This window comes from Ranitomeya variabilis, chromosome 6 (assembly GCF_051348905.1).
Source record: "Ranitomeya variabilis isolate aRanVar5 chromosome 6, aRanVar5.hap1, whole genome shotgun sequence".
Lineage (NCBI taxonomy): Eukaryota > Metazoa > Chordata > Amphibia > Anura > Dendrobatidae > Ranitomeya > Ranitomeya variabilis.
The window spans coordinates 583,470,530-583,496,708 of record NC_135237.1 but is presented as its reverse complement, the minus strand read 5'-3'; the positions used below and the strand labels follow the sequence as shown (position 1 = coordinate 583,496,708).

The window sequence follows — 26,179 nt, the reverse complement described above, 5'->3', positions numbered from 1 at the left end:
GGTCTCCTCCTGGTGATGTGAGAGGGCACTATTTGTCTGTTCTCCTCAGTCTGGGGTCTCCTGGTGATGTGAGAGGGCACTATTTGTCTGTTCTCCTCAGTCTGGGGTCTCCTCCTGGTGATGTGAGAGGGCACTATTTGTCTGTTCTCCTCAGTCTGGGGTCTCCTGGTGATGTGAGAGGGCTCTATTTGTCTGTTCTCCTCAGTCTGGGGTCTCCTGGTGATGGGAGAGGGCACTATTTGTATGTTCTCCTCAGTCTGGGGTCTCCTCCTCCTGGTGATGGGAGAGGGCACTATTTGTCTGCTCTCCTCCTCCTGGTTCCTCCCTCTTAGCCTCCTCCAATCACAGTTTTGCTTTCGTTTCTCCTCGTGTTTTCTCTTCCAGGTATTTTGGTCACTTCCTCACTAATTCTTTGGATTTTAACTCTTCGACCAGCGGAAGGCAGGAAGACGGCGCGTAATACTGGAGGTGATAATATGTTACACTGTACTCTGCACATTATATTACTGGTCAGGGTGTGAGTGAGCTGTACATTATATTACTGGTCAGGGTGTGAGTGATCTGTACATTATATTACTGGTCAGGGTGTGAGTGATCTGTACATTATATTACTGGTCAGGGTGTGAGTGATCTGTACATTATATTACTGGTCAGGGTGTGAGTGATCTGTACATTATATTACTGGTCAGGGTGTGAGTGATCTGTACATTATATTACTGGTCAGGGTGTGAGTGATCTGTACATTATATTACTGGTCAGGGTGTGAGTGATCTGTACATTATATTACTGGTCAGGGTGTGAGTGATCTGTACATTATATTACTGGTCAGGGTGTGAGTGATCTGTACATTATATTACTGGTCAGGGTGTGAGTGAGCTGTACATTATATTACTGGTCAGGGTGTGAGTGATCTGTACATTATATTACTGGTCAGGATGTGAGTGATCTGTACATTATATTACTGGTCAGGGTGTGAGTGATCTGTACATTATATTACTGGTCAGGGTGTGAGTGAGCTGTACATTATATTACTGGTCAGGGTGTGAGTGATCTGTACATTATATTACTGGTCAGGGTGTGAGTGATCTGTACATTATATTACTGGTCAGGGTGTGAGTGATCTGTACATTATATTACTGGTCAGGGTGTGAGTGAGCTGTACATTATATTACTGGTCAGGGTGTGAGTGATCTGTACATTATATTACTGGTCAGGGTGTGAGTGAGCTGTACATTATATTACTGGTCAGGGTGTGAGTGATCTGTACATTATATTACTGGTCAGGGTGTGAGTGAGCTGTACATTATATTACTGGTCAGGGTGTGAGTGATCTGTACATTATATTACTGGTCAGGGTGTGAGTGAGCTGTACATTATATTACTGGTCAGGGTGTGAGTGATCTGTACATTATATTACTGGTCAGGGTGTGAGTGATCTGTACATTATATTACTGGTCAGGATGTGAGTGAGCTGTACATTATATTACTAGTCAGGGTGTGAGTGATCTGTACATTATATTACTGGTCAGGGTGTGAGTGATCTGTACATTATATTACTGGTCAGGGTGTGAGTGAGCTGTACATTATATTACTGGTCAGGGTGTGAGTGATCTGTACATTATATTACTGGTCAGGATGTGAGTGATCTGTACATTATATTACTGGTCAGGGTGTGAGTGATCTGTACATTATATTACTGGTCAGGGTGTGAGTGAGCTGTACATTATATTACTGGTCAGGGTGTGAGTGATCTGTACATTATATTACTGGTCAGGGTGTGAGTGATCTGTACATTATATTACTGGTCAGGGTGTGAGTGATCTGTACATTATATTACTGGTCAGGGTGTGAGTGAGCTGTACATTATATTACTGGTCAGGGTGTGAGTGATCTGTACATTATATTACTGGTCAGGGTGTGAGTGAGCTGTACATTATATTACTGGTCAGGGTGTGAGTGATCTGTACATTATATTACTGGTCAGGGTGTGAGTGAGCTGTACATTATATTACTGGTCAGGGTGTGAGTGATCTGTACATTATATTACTGGTCAGGGTGTGAGTGATCTGTACATTATATTACTGGTCAGGGTGTGAGTGATCTGTACATTATATTACTGGTCAGGGTGTGAGTGATCTGTACATTATATTACTGGTCAGGATGTGAGTGAGCTGTACATTATATTACTGGTCAGGGTGTGAGTGATCTGTACATTATATTACTGGTCAGGGTGTCAGTGAGCTGTACATTATATTACTGGTCAGGGTGTGAGTGATCTGTACATTATATTACTGGTCAGGGTGTGAGTGATCTGTACATTATATTACTGGTCAGGGTGTGAGTGATCTGTACATTATATTACTGGTCAGGGTGTGAGTGATCTGTACATTATATTACTGGTCAGGGTGTGAGTGATCTGTACATTATATTACTGGTCAGGGTGTGAGTGATCTGTACATTATATTACTGGTCAGGGTGTGAGTGATCTGTACATTATATTACTGGTCAGGGTGTGATCTGTACATTATATTACTGGTCAGGGTGTGAGTGATCTGTACATTATATTACTGGTCAGGGTGTGAGCTGTACATTATATTACTGGTCAGGGTGTGAGTGATCTGTACATTATATTACTGGTCAGGGTGTGATCTGTACATTATATTACTGGTCAGGGTGTGAGTGATCTGTACATTATATTACTGGTCAGGGTGTGAGCTGTACATTATATTACTGGTCAGGGTGTGAGTGATCTGTACATTATATTACTGGTCAGGGTGTGAGTGATCTGTACATTATATTACTGGTCAGGGTGTGATCTGTACATTATATTACTGGTCAGGGTGTGAGTGATCTGTACATTATATTACTGGTCAGGGTGTGAGCTGTACATTATATTACTGGTCAGGGTGTGATCTGTACATTATATCACTGGTCAGGGTGTGATCTGTACATTATATTACTGGTCAGGGTGTGAGTGATCTGTACATTATATTACTGGTCAGGGTGTCAGTGAGCTGTACATTATATTACTGGTCAGGGTGTGAGTGAGCTGTACATTATATTACTGGTCAGGGTGTAAGTGATCTGTACATTATATTACTGGTCAGGGTGTGATCTGTACATTATATTACTGGTCAGGGTGTGAGTGATCTGTACATTATATTACTGGTCAGGGTGTGAGTGATCTGTACATTATAATACTGGTCAGGGTGTGAGTGATCTGTACATTATATCACTGGTCAGGATGTGAGTGATCTGTACATTATATTACTGGTCAGGGTGTGAGTGATCTGTACATTATATTACTGGTCAGGGTGTGAGTGATCTGTACATTATATTACTGGTCAGGGTGTGAGTGAGCTGTACATTATATTACTGGTCAGGGTGTGAGTGATCTGTACATTATATTACTGGTCAGGGTGTGAGTGATCTGTACATTATATTACTGGTCAGGGTGTGAGTGATCTGTACATTATATTACTGGTCAGGGTGTGAGTGATCTGTACATTATATTACTGGTCAGGGTGTGAGTGATCTGTACATTATATTACTGGTCAGGGTGTGAGTGATCTGTACATTATATTACTGGTCAGGGTGTGAGTGATCTGTACATTATATTACTGGTCAGGGTGTGAGGGAGCTGTACATTATATTACTGGTCAGGGTGTGAGTGATCTGTACATTATATTACTGGTCAGGGTGTGAGTGATCTGTACATTATATTACTGGTCAGGGTGTGAGGGAGCTGTACATTATATTACTGATCAGGGTGTGAGTGATCTGTACATTATATTACTGGTCAGGGTGTGAGTGATCTGTACATTATATTACTGGTCAGGGTGTGAGGGAGCTGTACATTATATTACTGGTCAGGGTGTGAGTGATCTGTACATTATATTACTGGTCAGGGTGTGAGTGAGCTGTACATTATATTACTGGTCAGGATGTGAGTGATCTGTACATTATATTACTGGTCAGGGTGTGAGTGATCTGTACATTATATTACTGGTCAGTGCGTGATCTGTACATTATATTACTGGTCAGGGTGTGAGTGAGCTGTACATTATATTACTGGTCAGGGTGTGAGTGATCTGTACATTATATTACTGGTCAGGGTGTGAGTGATCTGTACATTATATCACTGGTCAGGGTGTGAGTGATCTGTACATTATATTACTGGTCAGGGTTTGAGTGATCTGTACATTATATTACTGGTCAGGGTGTGAGTGATCTGTACATTATATTACTGGTCAGGATGTGAGTGAGCTGTACATTATATTACTGGTCAGGGTGTGAGTGAGCTGTACATTATATTACTGGTCAGGGTGTGAGTGATCTGTACATTATATTACTGGTCAGGGTGTCAGTGATCTGTACATTATATCACTGGTCAGGGTGTGAGTGATCTGTACATTATATCACTGGTCAGGATGTGAGTGATCTGTACATTATATTACTGGTCAGGGTGTGAGTGATCTGTACATTATATTACTGGTCAGGGTGTGAGTGATCTGTACATTATATTACTGGTCAGGGTGTGAGTGATCTGTACATTATATTACTGGTCAGGGTGTGAGTGATCTGTACATTATATTACTGGTCAGGGTGTGAGTGATCTGTACATTATATTACTGGTCAGGGTGTGAGTGATCTGTACATTATATTACTGGTCAGGGTGTGAGTGATCTGTACATTATATTACTGGTCAGGATGTGAGTGAGCTGTACATTATATTACTGGTCAGGGTGTGAGTGATCTGTACATTATATTACTGGTCAGGGTGTGAGTGATCTGTACATTATATTACTGGTCAGGGTGTGAGTGATCTGTACATTATATTACTGGTCAGGGTGTGAGTGATCTGTACATTATATTACTGGTCAGGGTGTGAGTGATCTGTACATTATATTACAGGTCAGGGTGTGAGTGATCTGTACATTATATCACTGGTCAGGGTGTGAGTGATCTGTACATTATATTACTGGTCAGGGTGTGAGTGATCTGTACATTATATTACTGGTCTGGGTGTGAGTGATCTGTACATTATATTACAGGTCAGGGTGTGAGTGATCTGTACATTATATTACTGGTCAGGGTGTGAGTGATCTGTACATTATATTACTGGTCAGGGTGTGATCTGTACATTATATTACTGGTCAGGGTGTGAGTGATCTGTACATTATATTACTGGTCAGGGTGTGAGTGATCTGTACATTATATTACTGGTCAGGGTGTGAGTGATCTGTACATTATATTACTGGTCAGGGTGTGAGTGATCTGTACATTATATTACTGGTCAGGGTGTGAGTGATCTGTACATTATATTACTGGTCAGGGTGTGAGTGATCTGTACATTATATTACAGGTCAGGGTGTGAGTGATCTGTACATTATATCACTGGTCAGGGTGTGAGTGATCTGTACATTATATTACTGGTCAGGGTGTGAGTGATCTGTACATTATATTACTGGTCTGGGTGTGAGTGATCTGTACATTATATTACAGGTCAGGGTGTGAGTGATCTGTACATTATATTACTGGTCAGGGTGTGAGTGATCTGTACATTATATTACTGGTCAGGGTGTGATCTGTACATTATATTACTGGTCAGGGTGTGAGTGATCTGTACATTATATTACTGGTCAGGGTGTGAGTGATCTGTACATTATATTACAGGTCAGGGTGTGAGTGATCTGTACATTATATCACTGGTCAGGGTGTGAGTGATCTGTACATTATATTACTGGTCAGGGTGTGAGTGATCTGTACATTATATTACTGGTCTGGGTGTGAGTGATCTGTACATTATATTACAGGTCAGGGTGTGAGTGATCTGTACATTATATTACTGGTCAGGGTGTGATCTGTACATTATATTACTGGTCAGGGTGTGAGTGATCTGTACATTATATTACTGGTCAGGGTGTGAGTGATCTGTACATTATATTACTGGTCAGGGTGTGATCTGTACATTATATTACTGGTCAGGGTGTGAGTGATCTGTACATTATATTACTGGTCAGGGTGTGAGTGATCTGTACATTATATTACTGGTCAGGGTGTGAGTGATCTGTACATTATATCACTGGTCAGGGTGTGAGTGATCTGTACATTATATTACTGGTCAGGGTGTGAGTGATCTGTACATTATATTACTGGTCAGGGTGTGATCTGTACATTATATTACTGGTCAGGGTGTGAGTGATCTGTACATTATATTACTGGTCAGGGTGTGAGTGATCTGTACATTATATTACTGGTCAGGGTGTGATCTGTACATTATATTACTGGTCAGGGTGTGAGTGATCTGTACATTATATTACTGGTCAGGGTGTGAGTGATCTGTACATTATATTACTGGTCAGGGTGTGAGTGATCTGTACATTATATTACTGGTCAGGGTGTGAGTGATCTGTACATTATATTACTGGTCAGGGTGTGAGTGAGCTGTACATTATAATACTGGTCAGGGTGTGAGTGATCTGTACATTATATTACTGGTCAGGGTGTGATCTGTACATTATATTACTGGTCAGGGTGTGAGTGATCTGTACATTATATTACTGGTCAGGGTGTGAGTGATCTGTACATTATATTACTGGTCAGGGTGTGAGTGATCTGTACATTATATTACTGGTCAGGGTGTGAGTGAGCTGTACATTATATTACTGGTCAGGGTGTGAGTGATCTGTACATTATATTACTAGTCAGGGTGTGAGTGATCTGTACATTATATTACTGGTCAGGATGTGAGTGATCTGTACATTATATCACTGGTCAGGGTGTGAGTGAGCTGTACATTATATCACTGGTCAGGGTGTCAGTGATCTGTACATTATATTACTGGTCAGGGTGTGAGTGAGCTGTACATTATATTACTGGTCAGGGTGTGAGTGATCTGTACATTATATTACTGGTCAGGGTGTGAGTGATCTGTACATTATATTACTGGTCAGGGTGTGAGTGAGCTGTACATTATATTACTGGTCAGGGTGTGAGTGATCTGTACATTATATTACTAGTCAGGGTGTGAGTGATCTGTACATTATATTACTGGTCAGGATGTGAGTGAGCTGTACATTATATTACTGGTCAGGGTGTGAGTGATCTGTACATTATATTACTGGTCAGGGTGTGAGTGATCTGTACATTATATTACTGGTCAGGGTGTGAGTGATCTGTACATTATATCACTGGTCAGGGTGTGAGTGAGCTGTACATTATATTACTGGTCAGGGTGTGAGTGATCTGTACATTATATTACTGGTCAGGGTGTGAGTGATCTGTACATTATATTACTGGTCAGGGTGTGAGTGATCTGTACATTATATTACTGGTCAGGGTGTGAGTGATCTGTACATTATATTACTGGTCAGGGTGTGAGTGAGCTGTACATTATATTACTGGTCAGGGTGTGAGTGATCTGTACATTATATTACTGGTCAGGGTGTGAGTGAGCTGTACATTATATCACTGGTCAGGGTGTGAGTGATCTGTACATTATATTACTGGTCAGGGTGTGAGTGATCTGTACATTATATTACTGGTCAGGGTGTGAGTGAGCTGTACATTATATTACTGGTCAGGGTGTGAGTGATCTGTACATTATATTACTGGTCAGGGTGTGAGTGATCTGTACATTATATTACTGGTCAGGGTGTGAGTGATCTGTACATTATATTACTGGTCAGGGTGTCAGTGATCTGTACATTATATCACTGGTCAGGGTGTGAGTGATCTGTACATTATATCACTGGTCAGGGTGTGAGTGAGCTGTACATTATATCACTGGTCAGGGTGTCAGTGATCTGTACATTATATTACTGGTCAGGGTGTGAGTGATCTGTACATTATATCACTGGTCAGGGTGTCAGTGATCTGTACATTATATTACTGGTCAGGGTGTGAGTGATCTGTACATTATATTACTGGTCAGGGTGTGAGTGATCTGTACATTATATTACTGGTCAGGGTGTGAGTGAGCTGTACATTATATCACTGGTCAGGGTGTGAGTGAGCTGTACATTATATTACTGGTCAGGGTGTGAGTGATCTGTACATTATATTACTGGTCAGGGTGTGAGTGATCTGTACATTATATTACTGGTCAGGGTGTGAGTGATCTGTACATTATATTACTGGTCAGGGTGTGAGTGAGCTGTACATTATATCACTGGTCAGGGTGTGAGTGAGCTGTACATTATATTACTGGTCAGGGTGTGAGTGATCTGTACATTATATTACTGGTCAGGGTGTGAGTGATCTGTACATTATATTACTGGTCAGGGCGTGAGTGATCTGTACATTATATTACTGGTCAGGGTGTGAGTGATCTGTACATTATATTACTGGTCAGGGTGTGAGTGATCTGTACATTATATTACTGGTCAGGGTGTGAGTGAGCTGTACATTATATTACTGGTCAGGGTGTGAGTGATCTGTACATTATATTACTGGTCAGGGTGTGAGTGATCTGTACATTATATTACTGGTCAGGGTGTGAGTGAGCTGTACATTATATCACTGGTCAGGGTGTGAGTGAGCTGTACATTATATTACTGGTCAGGGTGTGAGTGATCTGTACATTATATTACTGGTCAGGGTGTGAGTGATCTGTACATTATATTACTGGTCAGGGTGTGAGTGATCTGTACATTATATTACTGGTCAGGGTGTCAGTGATCTGTACATTATATCACTGGTCAGGGTGTGAGTGATCTGTACATTATATCACTGGTCAGGGTGTGAGTGAGCTGTACATTATATCACTGGTCAGGGTGTCAGTGATCTGTACATTATATTACTGGTCAGGGTGTGAGTGATCTGTACATTATATTACTGGTCAGGGTGTGAGTGATCTGTACATTATATTACTGGTCAGGGTGTGAGTGATCTGTACATTATATTACTGGTCAGGGTGTGAGTGAGCTGTACATTATATTACTGGTCAGGGTGTGAGTGATCTGTACATTATATTACTGGTCAGGGTGTGAGTGATCTGTACATTATATTACTGGTCAGGGTGTGAGTGATCTGTACATTATATTACTGGTCAGGGTGTGAGTGATCTGTACATTATATTACTGGTCAGGGTGTGAGTGATCTGTACATTATATCACTGGTCAGGGTGTGAGTGATCTGTACATTATATCACTGGTCAGGGTGTGAGTGATCTGTACATTATATTACTGGTCAGGGTGTGAGTGATCTGTACATTATATCACTGGTCAGGGTGTGAGTGATCTGTACATTATATTACTGGTCAGGGTGTGAGTGATCTGTACATTATATTACTGGTCAGGGTGTGAGTGATCTGTACATTATATTACTGGTCAGGGTGTGAGTGATCTGTACATTATATTACTGGTCAGGGTGTGAGTGATCTGTACATTATATTACTGGTCAGGGTGTGAGTGATCTGTACATTATATCACTGGTCAGGGTGTGAGTGATCTGTACATTATATCACTGGTCAGGGTGTGAGTGATCTGTACATTATATCACTGGTCAGGGTGTGAGTGATCTGTACATTATATTACTGGTCAGGGTGTGAGTGATCTGTACATTATATCACTGGTCAGGGTGTGAGTGATCTGTACATTATATTACTGGTCAGGGTGTGAGTGATCTGTACATTATATTACTGGTCAGGGTGTGAGTGATCTGTACATTATATCACTGGTCAGGGTGTGAGTGATCTGTACATTATATTACTGGTCAGGGTGTGAGTGATCTGTACATTATATCACTGGTCAGGGTGTGAGTGAGCTGTACATTATATTACTGGTCAGGGTGTGAGTGATCTGTACATTATATCACTGGTCAGGGTGTGAGTGATCTGTACATTATATTACTGGTCAGGGTGTGAGTGATCTGTACATTATATTACTGGTCAGGGTGTGAGTGATCTGTACATTATATCACTGGTCAGGGTGTGAGTGATCTGTACATTATATTACTGGTCAGGGTGTGAGTGATCTGTACATTATATTACTGGTCAGGGTGTGAGTGAGCTGTACATTATATGATATTACAGGTATGGAGTCATTGTATATTATATTGTCTCTTTCAGAATGGAGGTGGAAGTTCGAGGTCTGACTGATGACGTTGACACAGACTTTCTAATTCTGTACTTGGAGAGTAAGCGGCGCTCCGGTGGCGGTCCAGTTTCATCATTCACCCGCACTGGGTCACAGGCACTGATCACGTTTCAGAACATTTCTGGTAGGTGGGGGAGGGATTCCCAGTTTTGGTGGTCTGGTGAATGGTGGGTCGGTTTGGTGTGCAATGTGACCTGAGGCTAATTCTTATTTTTTGGCTACTTTGTCAGCCAACCTGTCTGGGGCAAATCTTCACCCACGTATTTATCTCTTCTGGTTATGCGCCATTTCTTGATATTGTGTGTAACCTTTGGCTTCCTCCATGTTCCATGTTATGTGGGGAAACTTTGCGATGATAGAGCAGATCTTGTCTTCCGCTCCTTAGCTGACCAGTGTTAGTGTTGGAGGGTGTCAGTTCATTCATGAGGACTTTCTGGTCATAACATTTTCTCCCAAACATGAGGTGTCCTTTTGATCATGAGATGTCCTTCTGATCCTAAGGTGTCCTCATCCAGAGGTACCTTACTGATCCGGAGGTACCTTACTGATCCGGAGGTACTTTACTGATCTGGAAGTGCCCCCCTGATGGTGACGTGTCCTTTTGATCCTCAGGTGTCCTCCTGCTCCTGAGGTTTCCTCTTAATTGTGAGATTTTCCCCTTGCCTTGTGATGTCCTCATGGCCTTGAGGTGTCCACCTGCTTTGGAGACTTCGTCCTGATTATGAGATGATCTCTTGATTTTGATATGTCCTCCGAACCGTGAGATGTTCCCCCTAGCCTTGCGATGTCTTTCTTAGGTGGAGATATCCTCCTGGCTGTGAAATGTTCTCCTGACTTTGAGGTGTCCTCCTGATCATGAAATGTTTCCGTCTTTGACATATTCCCCAGGCTTGAAGATTCCCTATCTGTTGTTCAGCTGATGGAGACATAAGGGAAAAGATTATAATTTTTTGTGATTATTTTGCTATTAATATGTGCAGTTCCTATAAAAGCTGGAGATTATGACCTGCGGACTCTTATCTCCTGGGATACAAAAGACCCTAAAATCTCCCAGTTCCTCACTACCTCCTGGACTGTCAGGTTGACTGTCCTCAACATTTACCAGACAATTGAGATCCACACATCTTCTAATATGAAGTTTGTATAATTCAGTGTGAGGTTTTCCACAGGATCGGTGAGGATTCTCAGCTCCATCTGCCAGGTTCTGTTCATTTTTCTGGAGCTCCTCGTCAGGCTTTGTAGGTTGCCTGGCATGCTTTCATGTAATGAACAGGGCCGTATTTCGAGTTTATGCTGCCCTAGGCACTTTTCGTGGTGCCTCCCCCATTGGTGAGTATGACTAATGCAGACCCTCTCGGCAGTGACTAAGGCTACTTTCACACTAGCGCCGTGCACTGCACGTCGCTATGCGTCGTTTTGCAGAAAAAATGCATCCTGCAAAAGTGCTTGCAGGATGCGTTTTTTCTCCATTGACTTGCATTAGCGACGCAGTGCGACGGTTGCGTCGCCACCAAAAAACGTTGCATGTAACGTTTTTTGGTGCGTCGAGAACATCTTTTCCGACCGGCCATGCGCGGCCGGAACTCCGCCCCTGCCTCCCCGCACCTCACAATTGGCCAGCGGATGTGATGAAAAACAGCATCCGCTGCCCCCGTTGTGCGGCGCTTTCAACGCTAGCGTCGGTGCGCTGCAATGACTTATAGCGACGTGCAGTGCATGACGCTAGTGTGAAAGTAGCCTTAGGCTACTTTCACATCAGCGATTTTTGCCATTTGCGGAAGATCTGGCAGTTTTTCTGCATCTGCCACATAGCAGATCACTTACGGCAACACTGTGTTCGGCCTCATTCATTCCCTATGGGACTTGCTGACATGTGCGGCACTTGCGGTTTTGCCGTGATCCGGAAAATGCGGTACTTGCAGCAATGGAAAGAAAAGTTGCTAGCAGTGTTTTTTGTATCACCACAAGTGCCACACATGTCCGCAAGTAGACATCACTACCTGACCCTGCACCTTGCTAGCTCATCCCTAGCATCCCTCTCTGACCTAAAACTACACTATAAAGCTTAGAAAAACAATTTATTAACTGACATTCCTACGATAATGAGGGCTCCAGGCTACGGCGTAAGTGCATTGTTTTCCCTGTGGAGGGATTCAGGAAGACGGCCGCCACAGGCGGCGCATGTGCAGACTGAGATCGCATCTGGACCAAGATCGCATCTGGACCAAGATCGCATCTGGACCAAGATCCGAATCTGGACCAAGATCCGAATCTCCACCTTCGGTGGCCCACAGCTTCAGAAATATGGCCGGCAGGAAAGCAATGCACTCCACTTAGCTCTTACCGCCAACATTGGGCCCGCAGCATTGCACGGATGTGACACCCCCTCCTCCCATTCAGGGCCTGCTGCATTGTCCCACTTCTGCCACTGCAGACTTCCAGAGGAAGGGACTCAGCCTCCTGTGATCCTGTTTACAAGGCAGGAGACCGCTATTACTGGATCGGGGACGCTATTACAGGGCAGGGACATGTGTATGTATGTACACACACACACACACACACACACACACACACACACACACAGACAGCACAGGGGGACACAGTAGGCACACACAGACTGCACAGGGGGACACAGGCACACACAGACTGCACAGGGGGGCACAGTAGGCACACACAGACTGCACAGGGGGGCACAGTAGGGGCACACAGACTGCACAGGGGGCACAGTAGGGGCACACAGACTGCACAGGGGGGCACAGTAGGCACACACAGACTGCACAGGGGGGCACAGTAGGCACACACAGACTGCACAGGGGGACACAGTAGGCACACACAGACTGCACAGGGGGGCACAGTAGGCACACACAGACTGCACAGGGGGGTACAGTAGGGGCACACAGACTGCACAGGGGGGCACAGTAGGCACACACACACTGCACAGGGGGACACAGTAGGCACACACACACTGCACAGGGGGGCACAGTAGGCACACACAGACTGCACAGGGGGGCACAGTAGGCACACACAGACTGCACAGGGGGGCACAGTAAGCACACACAGACTGCACAGGGGGACACAGTAGGCACACACAGACTGCACAGGGGGGCACAGTAAGCACACACAGACTGCACAGGGGGGCACAGTAGGCACACACAGACTGCACAGGGGGACACAGTAGGCACACACACAGACTGCACAGGGGGGCACAGTAGGCACACACAGACTGCACAGGGGGGCACAGTAGGCACACACACAGACTGCACAGGGGGGCACAGTAGGCACACACAGACTGCACAGGGGGACACAGTAGGCACACACAGACTGCACAGGGGGGCACAGTAGGCACACACAGACTGCACAGGGGGGTACAGTAGGCACACACAGACTGCACAGGGGGGCACAGTAGGCACACACAGACTGCACAGGGGGACACAGTAGGCACACAGACTGCACAGGGGGGCACAGTAGGCACACACAGACTGCACAGGGGGACACAGTAGGTACACACAGACTGCACAGGGGGACACAGTAGGCACACACAGACTGCACAGGGGGGCACAGTAGGCACACACACACAGACTGCACAGGGGGACACAGTAGGCACACACACACAGACTGCACAGGGGGGCACAGTAGGCACACACAGACTGCACAGGGGGACACAGTAGGCACACACAGACTGCACAGGGGGACACAGTAGGCACACACAGACTGCACAGGGGGGGCACAGTAGGCACACACAGACTGCACAGGGGGACACAGTAGGCACACACAGACTGCACAGGGGGGGCACAGTAGGCACACACACACAGACTGCACAGGGGGACACAGTAGGCACACACAGACTGCACAGGGGGACACAGTAGGCACACACAGACTGCACAGGGGGGGCACAGTAGGCACACACAGACTGCACAGGGGGGGCACAGTAGGCACACACACAGACTGCACAGGGGGGCACAGTAGGCACACACACACAGACTGCACAGGGGGGCACAGTAGGCACACACACACAGACTGCACAGGGGGGCACAGTAGGCACACACACACAGACTGCACAGGGGGGCACAGTAGGCACACACACACAGACTGCACAGGGGGGCACAGTAGGCACACACAGACTGCACAGGGGGACACAGTAGGTACACACAGACTGCACAGGGGGACACAGTAGGCACACACACAGACTGCACAGGGGGGCACAGTAGGCACACACAGACTGCACAGGGGGACACAGTAGGTACACACAGACTGCACAGGGGGACACAGTAGGCACACACACAGACTGCACAGGGGGGCACAGTAGGCACACACAGACTGCACAGGGGGGCACAGTAGGCACACACAAAGACTGCACACACCCATCACAAGCCAGTGCCACCAGAGCCCAGCAGTCTCCAGTGAGCAGTAGAGCAGAGCCTCAGCAGGATAACCCCGCAGCAGTGTGCCGGCATGAGTGCCTCACTTCAAACCGAGGTCTCGCTCTGGCCCAGTGTTCGCCACTTACCTGTCAGATCCCAGGACCGTCCTAACCAGCTGCGATCTGGACTGGGCACGCTGTGCCACTCTGGATCTCCTCCTTCCAGTCAGGTGAGTTCGGCACACAGAGTGGGCGTGTCTGTAGTGCAGGGATGCAGCTGCCGACACCCAGCCTTTAACCCAGCAAGCAGCCAGAAGCTGGGGGACCATCCCAGGGGCATCTGAACCCTGCGCCCCAGCCCAGCCTGCCCCTGGGGGGATCCGATACTCCCACAGCAGCCGGAAGACAGGTGGGTGGGCGGCCCAACACAGGACTATGAGGCAGAAACTGAACTTGGCGCCTCAGCGAGGAGGGGGTAGGGCTTGCACTTGCACTGTGACTTGTTTCCGGATCCCTGTGCAGTACACATGAGGGCGGCGCGCTGTATCTGACACCCCCGCAGCAGCCATAAGACTTAGGAGGGCGGGAGAAGGGAGGGAAGGAGGGCGGGCGGACCCGGACAATTTAAAAAAAAAAAAAAAAAAAGAAAAAAAACCTTGCCTTGCTCAGGTGCCGCCCCCCGCATCTTACCGCCCTAGGCACGTGCCCTCAAGTGCCTAGTGGCAAATACGGCCCTGGTAATGAACTGCTTGAGCCTATCTTCAGACACACCTGGGCCTTTGTATTGAATCTGAGACTAGACTTGCAGTTTGTGTGTGCATAGCACCCTTGCTGTGGGCTTCAGGATGTCTCCAGTAGACCAGCAGCTTATGGTGCCTCTTTCTAGTGTACTTGTAATACAGTGATCACCAGTGACATTATACACTGAAGCTCTGTATATAGTGTCACTGTACAGGTAATACATTGATCACCAGTGACATTATACACAGGAGCTCTGTATATAGTGTACAGGTAATACATTGATCACCAGTGACATTATAAACAGGAGCTCTGTATATATAGTGTCATTGTACAGGCAATACAGTGATCACCAGTGACATGATACACAGGAGCTCTGTATATAGTGTACAGGTAATACAGTGATCACCAGTGACATTATACACAGGAGCTCTGTATATATAGTGTCATTGTACAGGTAATACAGTGATCACCAGTGACATGATACACAGGAGCTCTGTATATAGTGTCAGGATACTGGAAATACAGTGATCACTGGTGACATTATACACAGGAGCTCTGTATAGTGTACAGTTTACAGGTAATACAGGGATCACCAGTGACATACACAGGAGCTCTGTATATAGTATATAATGTACAGGTAATACAGGGATCAGCAGTGACATTATACACAGGAGCTTTGTAAATAGTGTATAGTGTACTACCGGTAATATAGTGATCACCAATGACATTATACACAGGAGCTCTGTATATAGTGTCAGTGTACCGGTAATATAGTGATCACCATTAACATTATACACAGGAGGTCTGTATATAGTGTTAGTGTAAGGTAATACAGAGATCATCAGTGACATTATACACAGGACATCTGTATACAGTGTCAGTGTACAGATAATACAGTGATCACCAGTGACATTATACACAGGAGCTGTGTATATAGTACACTGTTGTGAATTCTGCTCTTGGGTTCCCTCCGGTGGTTGTTGGTGGTAATGCAGTTGTCTCTGGATTGCAATCCTGGGCAGGTGTCCCTGCTGATTGCAGTTCTGACTGGGATATTTAAGGTTGCTGGATTCATGAGTGTCACGAACCCCTGACCGCTTCCACCAATATGTCAGGGATCCACACCGTGACCGTCACCCCTACGTCACGGATCGGGGTGACTCTAGGCCAACAGACGGCTATCACATGTGCAGGGGGCTTATCTTTGTTATCCCTCCACTCCACAATGTGATAAAAAGTCACACACGAGGCTATTGACCTCTTAGTTTACAGCAGGGGCTTATTCTAGGTATCCCACTGCTCTTCAATATACCATGAACTGCAGGGACTTATGTATCCCGCTTACAGTTCCACTTAACCCTTTCAGCTCTCTGGCAACCCCCTTACTCTCAGGTCAGATTAGGTACTGCACCTAGGGTAATTGGTCGCCAGAAAGGCTGCCTGCTATGTACTGGCTATTGGGAACGCTGCAGCGACGCGATAAACTACTCCTGCTCAGGCAGGAACAATAATTATAAACGCCGCAGTCGCTTCACATCACCCAAAAGCCTGCACACTATCGCTGCCACCAGCTCCGATTAAACGGGTCCGAAGCTAACCCAACACAGTAGCGTAATTCCCTTCCAGAGACAGGGTACGTTTAGAGCATGGAGAATGAACTAGTATTAAATATTATACTCCGTAAAGTTTAGGCAGTGCTTTATAAAAATATTTTACAAAGATGTTACAAATGAGACAATTGCAAGTTACCAGGTAATTATAACATAAAGAGGATTAAAGGAGAAAAGATAACACTCACATGTTCTTAGTTCATATCAGTTAAGGCAAAAACCATGCTGGTGGGCGGAGCTCCCAAAAATCCCAGTGCATGGGGTACAGCTCTTCAGATCAGACTCACATGTTCTTCAGGCAGCAGACTGACTCCTTGAGTCTGGCCAAAACAGTTATAGCTCAGCTTGGTGACATCACCAAAAAGGGCTGGCTATCCCAGACCCTCCTACCTTTTCAGTCTAACTAAATGTAAGCTAAATTTGTCTAAGACTTGTAATTCCGCTACAAAACATGTCATAGTCCTAACAAACCCAGCATTCATCTTGTATTATCGCTGGCACTCTAGTGAGATCAAATATGTCCTATTTGGGAGGTATATTTACAGAGGAATCCCTACTTCTTTACCTGATGGAGTTAGAAGCTCATGTTTAGAGTGCTGGATAGGTGCTCCGATGGAGATTAAGAATATATATTTTCGTGTTCTTAACTTAAATAATTTGCCTAATATCTTACAAAAACAGAAAAAAAGACTTTCATGATTCTGGAAGTTTCTAATCCAGTTGAAGCTGGTCACTTTCCACTACAGGAAATGCCGGTCGTAAATACCTTGGCGAGGGGGTGAGGACTTGTGAGCTGAAAGTCAGGAATTTGCAGCTACAAGCTGCAGAATCACTCCAAGAAGGGGGCTTAGCCCACAGCATGCTAGCAAGAGAACTAAACTTATATGATATTTCATACCATATCGTGACAATGAGTCCTTGCCAGTTGTCTATTGTTCTTGGAGGTTTTGGATCTCAGTCTGATTCCCTCTGCCTTACTGCCAAATCAGCAAAGATAAGTCTCTGGTTTTTGTTTCTTCAGCACACATGCTGTGTGCTTCACAATCAGTGCTATTCATTGTTTTTTCTTGTCCAGCTCAGACTGTGTTAGGATTTTTTCAGTCAAGTTGGATTCTCAGGAGATGCAGATATACATTCCATGTCTTTAGTTAGATGGTGGAATTTTTGTATTATCTGCTGTGGATATTTTCAGGGTTTTAATACTGACCGCTTAGCATTCTGTCCTATCCTTTCCTATTTAGCTAGAGTGGCCTCTTTTGCTAAATCCTGTTTTCTGCCTGCGTGTGTCTTTCCTCTAATACTCACAGTCAATATTTGTGGGGGGCTGCCTATCCTTTGGGGTTCTGCTCTGAGGCAAGATAGGTTTCCCATTTCCATCTATAGGGGTATTTAGTCCTCCGGCTGTGTCGAGGTGTCTAGGATGTGATAGGTACACCCCACGGCTACTTCTAGTTGCGGTGTCAGTTTAGGGTTTGCGGTCAGTACAGGTTCCACCCTCTCCTGAGAAAGTCTCATGCGGCTTCAAGGTCACCGGATCATAACAGTACACTGTGTATAGTGTCAGTGTACAGGAAACACACTGACTCACCAGTGACGTCTCCAGCTGAAGTCCTTCATATTTGCTTTTCTTTTTAATGCAGTGCAGACCGCCATCACTTCTTCCAGCCAGGACTCGTCTCTGCATAAATTAACAGTTACCTAGAGCACTGCTTCCAGAGCACATTCCCCACTTTTTTCCTTTTTTTCTACACTACACATCTGAATACAGAAACACACCCACCATTATTATATAATTGGTCATAATGCAACCCACCATTCCAAATATAAATTGTGATCCACCACTGTGCCCCAGCTAACTATGCATAGCCACTTCCCCCACCTAATAAATATATAAATTAATTAGCCCCTGTACTCTTTCCCTTGACTATGCAGTGACTGGTAATGAATTAACACCCCCCACTATGTACTTCCCATCCCCCAATTCATTATATTTATATGCGCCTTCCGTCCCAATTCATTGTTATGTCTTCTCTCTCTCCCACCCTCTATTCATTATCAACAGCTCTCCCCCCACATTCAAAACATCATTTACTCCCCCACCCTCAAAATGTATCATTATTTGCTCTCCCCTAGATTATTATTTGCCCTCTCCAACCCCACCTTCAATTCAATTGCTGTCCCCATCCCTCACACTCAATTCATCATTTGCAGTCTCCTGTCCCCTCCCCCACGTCATCATGTGCAATCCCCCTCCCCCCACTTCATCATGTGCAGTTCCCTTCCCCCCTACTTCATCATGTGCAGTCCCCTTTCCCCACTTCGTCATGTGCAGTCCCCTTTAACCTCATCATGTGCAGTCCCTTTAAACCCCACTTCATCATGTGCAGTCCCCTTTAACCCCCACTTCATCACGTTCAGTCCCCTTTAACCCCCACTTTATTATTAGCAATCCGCCTTCCCCCCACTTCATCATGTGCAGTCCCCTTTAAACCCCCACTTCATTATTTGCAATCCCCTTCCCCCCCTTCATCATGTGCAGTCCCCTTTACCCTCCCGCTTCATCATGTGCAGCCCCCTTTAACCCCCCACTTCATGTGCAGTCCACTTTAACCCCCCACTTCATCATGTGCAGTCTCCTTTAACCTCCCACTTTATTACTTGCATTCCGCCTTCCCCCACTTCATCATGTGCAGTCCCCTTTCCCCCACTTCATCATGTTGTCACGCGGGTACTGGGTAGACTACAGCTGATTACCCGGGCCCCTGCGATATCCCTCAGACTAGGGAAAACCCTGTTTGTCCCTCTCCCAGAATTTACACTGATGGTGTGCATGTCTGGGCCGCCAGGCCTGACCCTGACTCCTGTTTTAGTACTATGCTGAAACCTCCACCCACCACCCAGTGATTAGACCGCACACCAATCCCCACAGAAAGCACAGACAGGGAAAACTAAAAAACGCACCACGCCGCAGACACACAGGAAAACACTATAATGTGCACAGGGCAAAACAAATACAAATATAGGAAGGAGAAATATGACAAAAGATAATACACCACCAGATACGATATTTCTTCTCCTAGACCACCACTCCAGACCGAGATCACCAGGCACAAGCTATAATCGGCGACGCCCAAAGTCCAGAATGGCTATTTAAAGGCCATGGGCGTGACCCAGCCTCCAACCCGATTACCAGCTAGATTAACCCCGGACAACCTGGATAAAGTCTAGCCGGCGCCACTGAGCGTATAGAGGACGAATGTGGAATTACCGCTGTCTGTCGGACGCCCTAGTGTGAATAGTGTCCGACATGACACATGTGCAGTCCCCGTTAACCTCCCCACTTCATCATATGCAGTCCCCTTTAACCCCCCACTTCATCATCTGCAGTCCCCTTTAACTCCCCACTTCATTATTTGCAATCTGCCTTCTCCCCACTTCATCATGTGCAGTCCCCTTCAACCCCTCCACTTCATCATGTGCAGTCCCCTTTAACCCCCACTTCATTATGTACAGTCCCCTTTAAACCCCCTCTTTATTATTATTATTATTATTATTATAATACATTTTTATTCCATGGTGCTTTACATGTTAAAACGAGGCAAATATAGACAAATACAATAAACATGAGCAAAAAACAAGGCACTAACAGGTACAGAAGGAGGGAGGACCCTGCCCTCGAGGGCTCACAGTCTGCAGGGGATGGGTGAGGATACACTAGGAGAGGGTAGAGCTGGTTGTGCGGTGGTTCAGTAGGTTGAGGATCACTGCAGGCTGTAGGCTTGTCGGAAGAGGTGAGTCTTCAAGTTCTTTTTGAAGGTTTCTATGGTAGGCGAGAGTCTTATGTGTTGGGGTAGAGAGTTCCAGAGTATGGGGAAGCACGGGAGAAGTCTTGAATGCGGTTGTGGGAAGAAGAGATAAGAGGGGAGTAGAGAAGGAGATCTTGTGAGGATCGAAGGTTGCGTGTAGGTAAGTACCGGGAGACCATGTCACAGATGTATGGAGGAGACTGGTTGTGGATGGCTTTGTATGTCATAGTAAGGGTTTTGAACTGGAGTCTCTGGACGATAGGAAGCCAGTGAAGGGATTGGCGGAGAGGGGAGGCTGGGGAATAGCGGGGAGATAGGTAGATTAGTCGGGCAGCAGAGTGTAGGATGGTTGGAGTGGTGCCAGAGTGCTAGAGGGGAGGCCAGAGAGAAGGAGGTTGCAGTAGTCAAGGTGGGAGATAAGGGCGTGCTCTAGTGTTTTGTGGTTTTGTTGTCGAGGAATGCGCGGATTCGGGAATTATTTTTGAGTTTGAGACGGCAGGAGGAGGCAAGGGCTTGGATATGTGGCTTGAAAGATAGGGCAGAGTCGAGGATCACCCCGAGGCACCGAGCATGCTGGACTGGGGAAAGTGAGCAGCCATTGACCTTGATGGATAGGTCTGGTGGAGGGGTAGAGTGAGATGTGGAGGGGTAGAGTGAGATGGGGAAAAATGATGAATTCTGTTTTTTGTCCATGTTCAGTTTTAGAAAGCAAGCAGAAAAGAAGGCCGAGATAGCAGACAGACAGTGTGGGATTTTGGTGAGTAAGGAGGTGAGGTGAGGTCCGGATAGGTAAATCTGCATGTCATTGGCGTAGAGATGATACTGCAAACCGTGGGATTCTATGAACTGTCCCAGGCCGAAGGTGTAGATGGAGAAGGGTAGGGGTCCTAGAACTTAGCCTTGGGGAACACCGACAGACAAGGGGCGAGGTGAGGAGGTGGTGTGGGAGAGAGAGACACTGAATGTCCAGTCTGTTAGATATGATGAGATCCAGGATAGGGCCAAGTCTGTGATACCAAGAGATGACAGAATCTGTAGCAGGAGGGAATGGTCCACAGTGTCAAAGGCAGAAGACAGGTCCAGAAAGAGGAGGACAGAGTAGTGTCGCTTGCTCTTGGCGGTTAGTAGGTCATTGGTGACTTTAATTAGGGCAGTTTCAGTTGAGTGATGGGGTCGAAAGCCAGATTGTAACCAGTTAAAGAGGGAGCAGGAGGAGAGGTGGGAGGACAGTTCAAGATGGACATGCTGTTCCAGTAGTTTTGAGGCATAAGGGAGAAGAGATATCTGGCAACAGCTAGACACAGAGGATGGGTTGAGGGAGGGCTTTTTGAGGATGGGTGTGATTGAGCATATTTGAAGAATGAGGGGAAGACACCAGTTGTGAGTGAGAAGTTGAAGAGGAGTGTTAGGGCTGGGATGAAGACTGTGGTGAGGTTAGGCATGAGGTGGGACGGGAGAGGATCAAGCGTGCACGTGGTGAGATGTGATCTAGACAGAAGGGTGGAGAGGTGATCTTCTGTCATGAGAGAGAAGCTGGTTTTGGAGGAACAGGGCTGAGCAGCTAAGAGGGACATAGGGCGCTGTGGGCCAAGGCTTTCTCAGATTGTATCGATCTTCTATTTAAAGAAAGAGGCAAAGTCTTCAGCAGAAATGAGAGGGGAGGGAGGAGGTGCTGGGGACAGAGTAGAGAATTGAAAGTGTTGAAAAGCTGTTTAGGGTTGTGAGACAAGGAGGATATGAGAGATGAAAAATAAGTTTGTTTTGCGGCAGTGAGCGTGAACTTGAAGCTGGCGAGGGACTGCTTGTATGCGATGAAGTGCTCGGCAGAGTGGGATCTCTTCCATCTCCGCTCAGAGACCCTGGAAACCCGTCTCAGTTCTTTGGTCAGGCTGTTCAGCCAGCGCTGTCTGTTGATTGTATGAGTTTTGCTATGCATGAAGGAGGCGGCCGAATCGAGTGTTGCTGTTATTATGGTGTTATAAAAAGTGACAGCAGCATCTGTGTCATGAAGGGAAGCTATGTCTGTAAGAGGGAGAAGGGACTGTAAATTGAGGTGTTTGAGATTTCTGCGATGGTGAGTGGGTTTGTGGAGTGAGGGTTGCGCACTAGGAGAGGAGAGGGAAGAGAATGTCAGTAGGTTGTGGTCAGACAGGGGGAGGGGTGAGTTAGTGAGATTAGTAAGGGAATAGAATCGGGTAAAGATAAGGTCTACTGTGTGACCATCTTTGTGAGTGGCTGCAGAAGACCATTGAGTGAGGCCGAAGGAGGCAGTAAGCGATAAAAGTTTAGAGGCAGCTGGGGTGGAGGTGTCAGTGGGGATGTTGAAGTCACCCATGATGATAGTGGGGATGTCAGCAGAAAGGAAATGAAGTAGCCAGCTGGTGAAGTGGTCGAGAAAGGTGGAGATGGCTAGTTCTGGGGGGGCGGTAGATGACAGCCAGCTGGAGGTTGGAGGGGGAATAGATGCGAACGGAGTGCACCTCAAACGAGGGAAGAGTAGCGGAGGGTGATAGTGGAATTGGGGTAAAGCAGCAGGTGTCGGTCAGGAGCAAGCCAACTCCACCATGTTTGCTGGTGGGGCGAGGGGTGTGAGAGAGGTGGAATCCGCCATAGGAAAGTGCAGCTGGAGAGGATGAGTCAGAGGGGGTAATGTTTTGAACTCTGTGTTCAGGCTCCCTCTTGTGGTCACTGGTGGTATGGTGTGACTTTTGCTTTGGGCTCCCCCTGGTGGCTTTGTCTGTTATCCTGCTGGTCTCTGGCTATCAGCTGGTTCGTTATCCTCTGGGAGGTTCCTATATAGCTCTGTTTTACTTCCACTTGTTGCCGGCTGTCGATGTAATCAGTGCTACTCAGATTCCTTCTGACTACCTTGCTCCCAGTCCATCCAGGACAAGCTAAGTTTTGTTTTCTCATTTTTTGATCAGCAGTGTTTATCATGTTTTCTGTTCCAGCTTGCTAAAATGTAATTCCCTCGCTTGCTGGTTGCTCTAGTGGGCTGAGTTTCTCCCCACACACCGTTAGTTGGTGTGTGGGTTCTTGAAATCTCAGGATGGATATTTTGTAAGGGTTTTTTATTGATCGCATAGACCCCTGCTCTATTTTCTGCTTTCTAGTACTAGTGGGCCTCTTTTGCTGAATCTGATTTCATCCCTGTGTATGTGCCTTCTTCTTACTTCACCGTTAATATTTGTTGGGGGCTTCTATATCTTTGGGGATTATTTCTCTGGAGGCAAGCGAGGTCCTTCTTTCTCTTTGGGGGTAGCTAGTTACTCGGGCTGGCTCGAGACGTCTGGGAATTTTTTAGGCACGTTCAGCGGCTACCTCTAGTTGTGTTGGATGGGTTCAGATTTGCGATCAGTCCAGTTACCATCTCCCTAGAGCTCGTCCTTAGTTTAATCACTTGCTGGCCTATTTGTGATCCTTAGCCACTAGGGATCATAACAGTACAACTGGCCCGCAAAGTGTTAATTGCATGGCAGAAGCAGGAGAAAAGAAGCCTTGAGAATTTTTTTTTTTTTTTTTCTTGTTGTTGCCGTGTGTCTAGCTGCTGTGCTAGCTTCTCTCCTCCTCTTAATCTTGGTGTGGCTCTGAGTTCAGCTGCTGACATGGATGTCCAGAGCTTGGCTTCCAGTCTGGATCATCTTGCTGCTAGAGTTCAAAGTATTCAGGATTTTGTTGTTCACAGTCCTATGTCAGAGCCTAGAATACCTATTCCGGAGTTGTTTTCTGGAGATAGATCTAGGTTCCTGAATTTTAAGAACAATTGTAAGTTGTTTCTTTCTTTGAAACCTCGTTCCTCTGGTGATGCCGTTCAGCAAGTTAAGATTATCATTTCCTTTTTGCGTGGTGACCCTCAAGATTGGGCCTTCGCATTGGCGCCAGGGGATCCTGCATTGCTCAGTGTGGATGCGTTTTTTCTGGCCCTTGGATTGCTCTATGAGGAACCTAATCTTGAGAACCAGGCTGAAAAAGCGTTATTGGCCCTCTCGCAGGGGCAAGATGAAGCAGAGGTGTAGTGCCAGAAATTTCGGAAATGGTCGGTGCTTACTCAGTGGAATGAGTGTGCCCTGGCTGCAAAATTCAGAGAAGGTCTTTCTGAAGCCATTAAGAATGTCATGGTGGGGTTCCCTACGCCTGCAGGTCTGAATGAGTCAATGACTCTGGCCATTCAGATTGATCGGCGGTTGCGGGAGCGCAAACCTGTGCACCATTTGGCGGTGTCTTCTGAACAGACACCTGAATCTATGCAATGTGACAGAATTCTGACCAGAAGTGAACGGCAAAATTATAGACGGCAAAATAGGTTGTGCTTTTACTGTGGTGACTCAGCTCATGTTATCTCAGCATGCTCTAAGCGCAAAAAAAAGGTTGATAAATCTGTCATCATTGGTACTTTGCAGCCTAAGTTCATTTTGTCTGTTACTCTGATTTGTTCCCTGTCATCTTACCCGGTTATGGCTTTTGTGGATTCAGGTGCTGCCCTGAGTCTGATGGATTGGTCATTTGCCAGGCGCTGTGGTTTTGATTTGGAGCCTTTAAAATTCCCTATTCCACTAAGGGGAATTGACTCTACGCCATTGGCTACGAATAGACCTCAGTACTGGACACAAGTGACCATGTGCATGACTCCTGTTCATCAGGAGGTGATTCGCTTTCTTGTACTGCATAATTTGCATGATGTTGTCGTGTTGGGTTTACCATGGTTGCAGACTCATAATCCAGTCCTGGATTGGAAAGCAATGTCTGTGTCAAGTTGGGGTTGTCAGGGAATTCATGGTGACACTCCTGTGGTGTCAATTGCTTCGTCCACTCCTTCTGAAGTCCCTACGTTTTTGTCAGACTACCAGGATGTATTTGAGGAGCCCAAACTCAATTCTCTACCTCCTCATAGGGACTGTGATTGTGCTATAAATTTGATTCCTGGTAGTAAGTTTCCTAAGGGACGACTTTTCAATTTATCTGTGCCGGAGCATGCTGCCATGCGGAGTTATATAAAGGAGTCTTTGGAGAAGGGACATATTCGCCCGTCCTCTTCCCCTCTTGGTGCGGGATTTTTTTTTGTGGCTAAGAAGGATGGTTCCCTGAGACCTTGTATTGATTATCGCCTTTTGAATAAAATCACGGTCAAATTTCAGTATCCTTTGCCATTGTTAACTGATTTGTTTGCTCGCATTAGGGGGTCTAGTTGGTTCAGCAAGATAGATCTTCGTGGTGCGTATAACCTTGTGCGTATAAAACAGGGTGATGAATGGAAAACTGCATTTAATACGCCTGAAGGCCATTTTGAGTACCTGGTGATGCCTTTTGGACTTTCTAATGCTCCTTCAGTCTTTCAGTCCTTTATGCACAACATCTTCCGTGAATATCTGGATAAGTTTATGATTGTGTATCTGGATGATATTCTGGTTTTTTCGGATGATTGGGAGTCTCATGTTAGGCAGGTCAGGATGGTCTTTCAGGTCCTGCGTGACAATGCTTTATTTGTGAAGGGCTCAAAATGTCTTTTTGGAGTCCAGAAGATTTCTTTTTTGGGTTTCATTTTTTCTCCTTCTACTATTGAGA

At 45.9% G+C, this 26,179-nt stretch overlaps 1 protein-coding gene across 1 annotated transcript in view; it reads left to right on the top strand.

Annotated features, from left to right (window-relative positions):
* The first annotated feature begins 256 nt into the window (after positions 1-256).
* PARP10 (poly(ADP-ribose) polymerase family member 10) overlaps positions 257-26,179 on the top strand; it is a 164,945-nt gene continuing 139,022 nt past the window's right edge. The window contains exons 1-2 of the mRNA XM_077271604.1: positions 257-468; positions 10,073-10,224. Of these exons, the coding sequence (XP_077127719.1) occupies positions 10,074-10,224 (151 nt within the window). The 5' untranslated portion in view covers positions 257-468; position 10,073. The remainder of the gene's footprint in view (positions 469-10,072; positions 10,225-26,179) is intronic.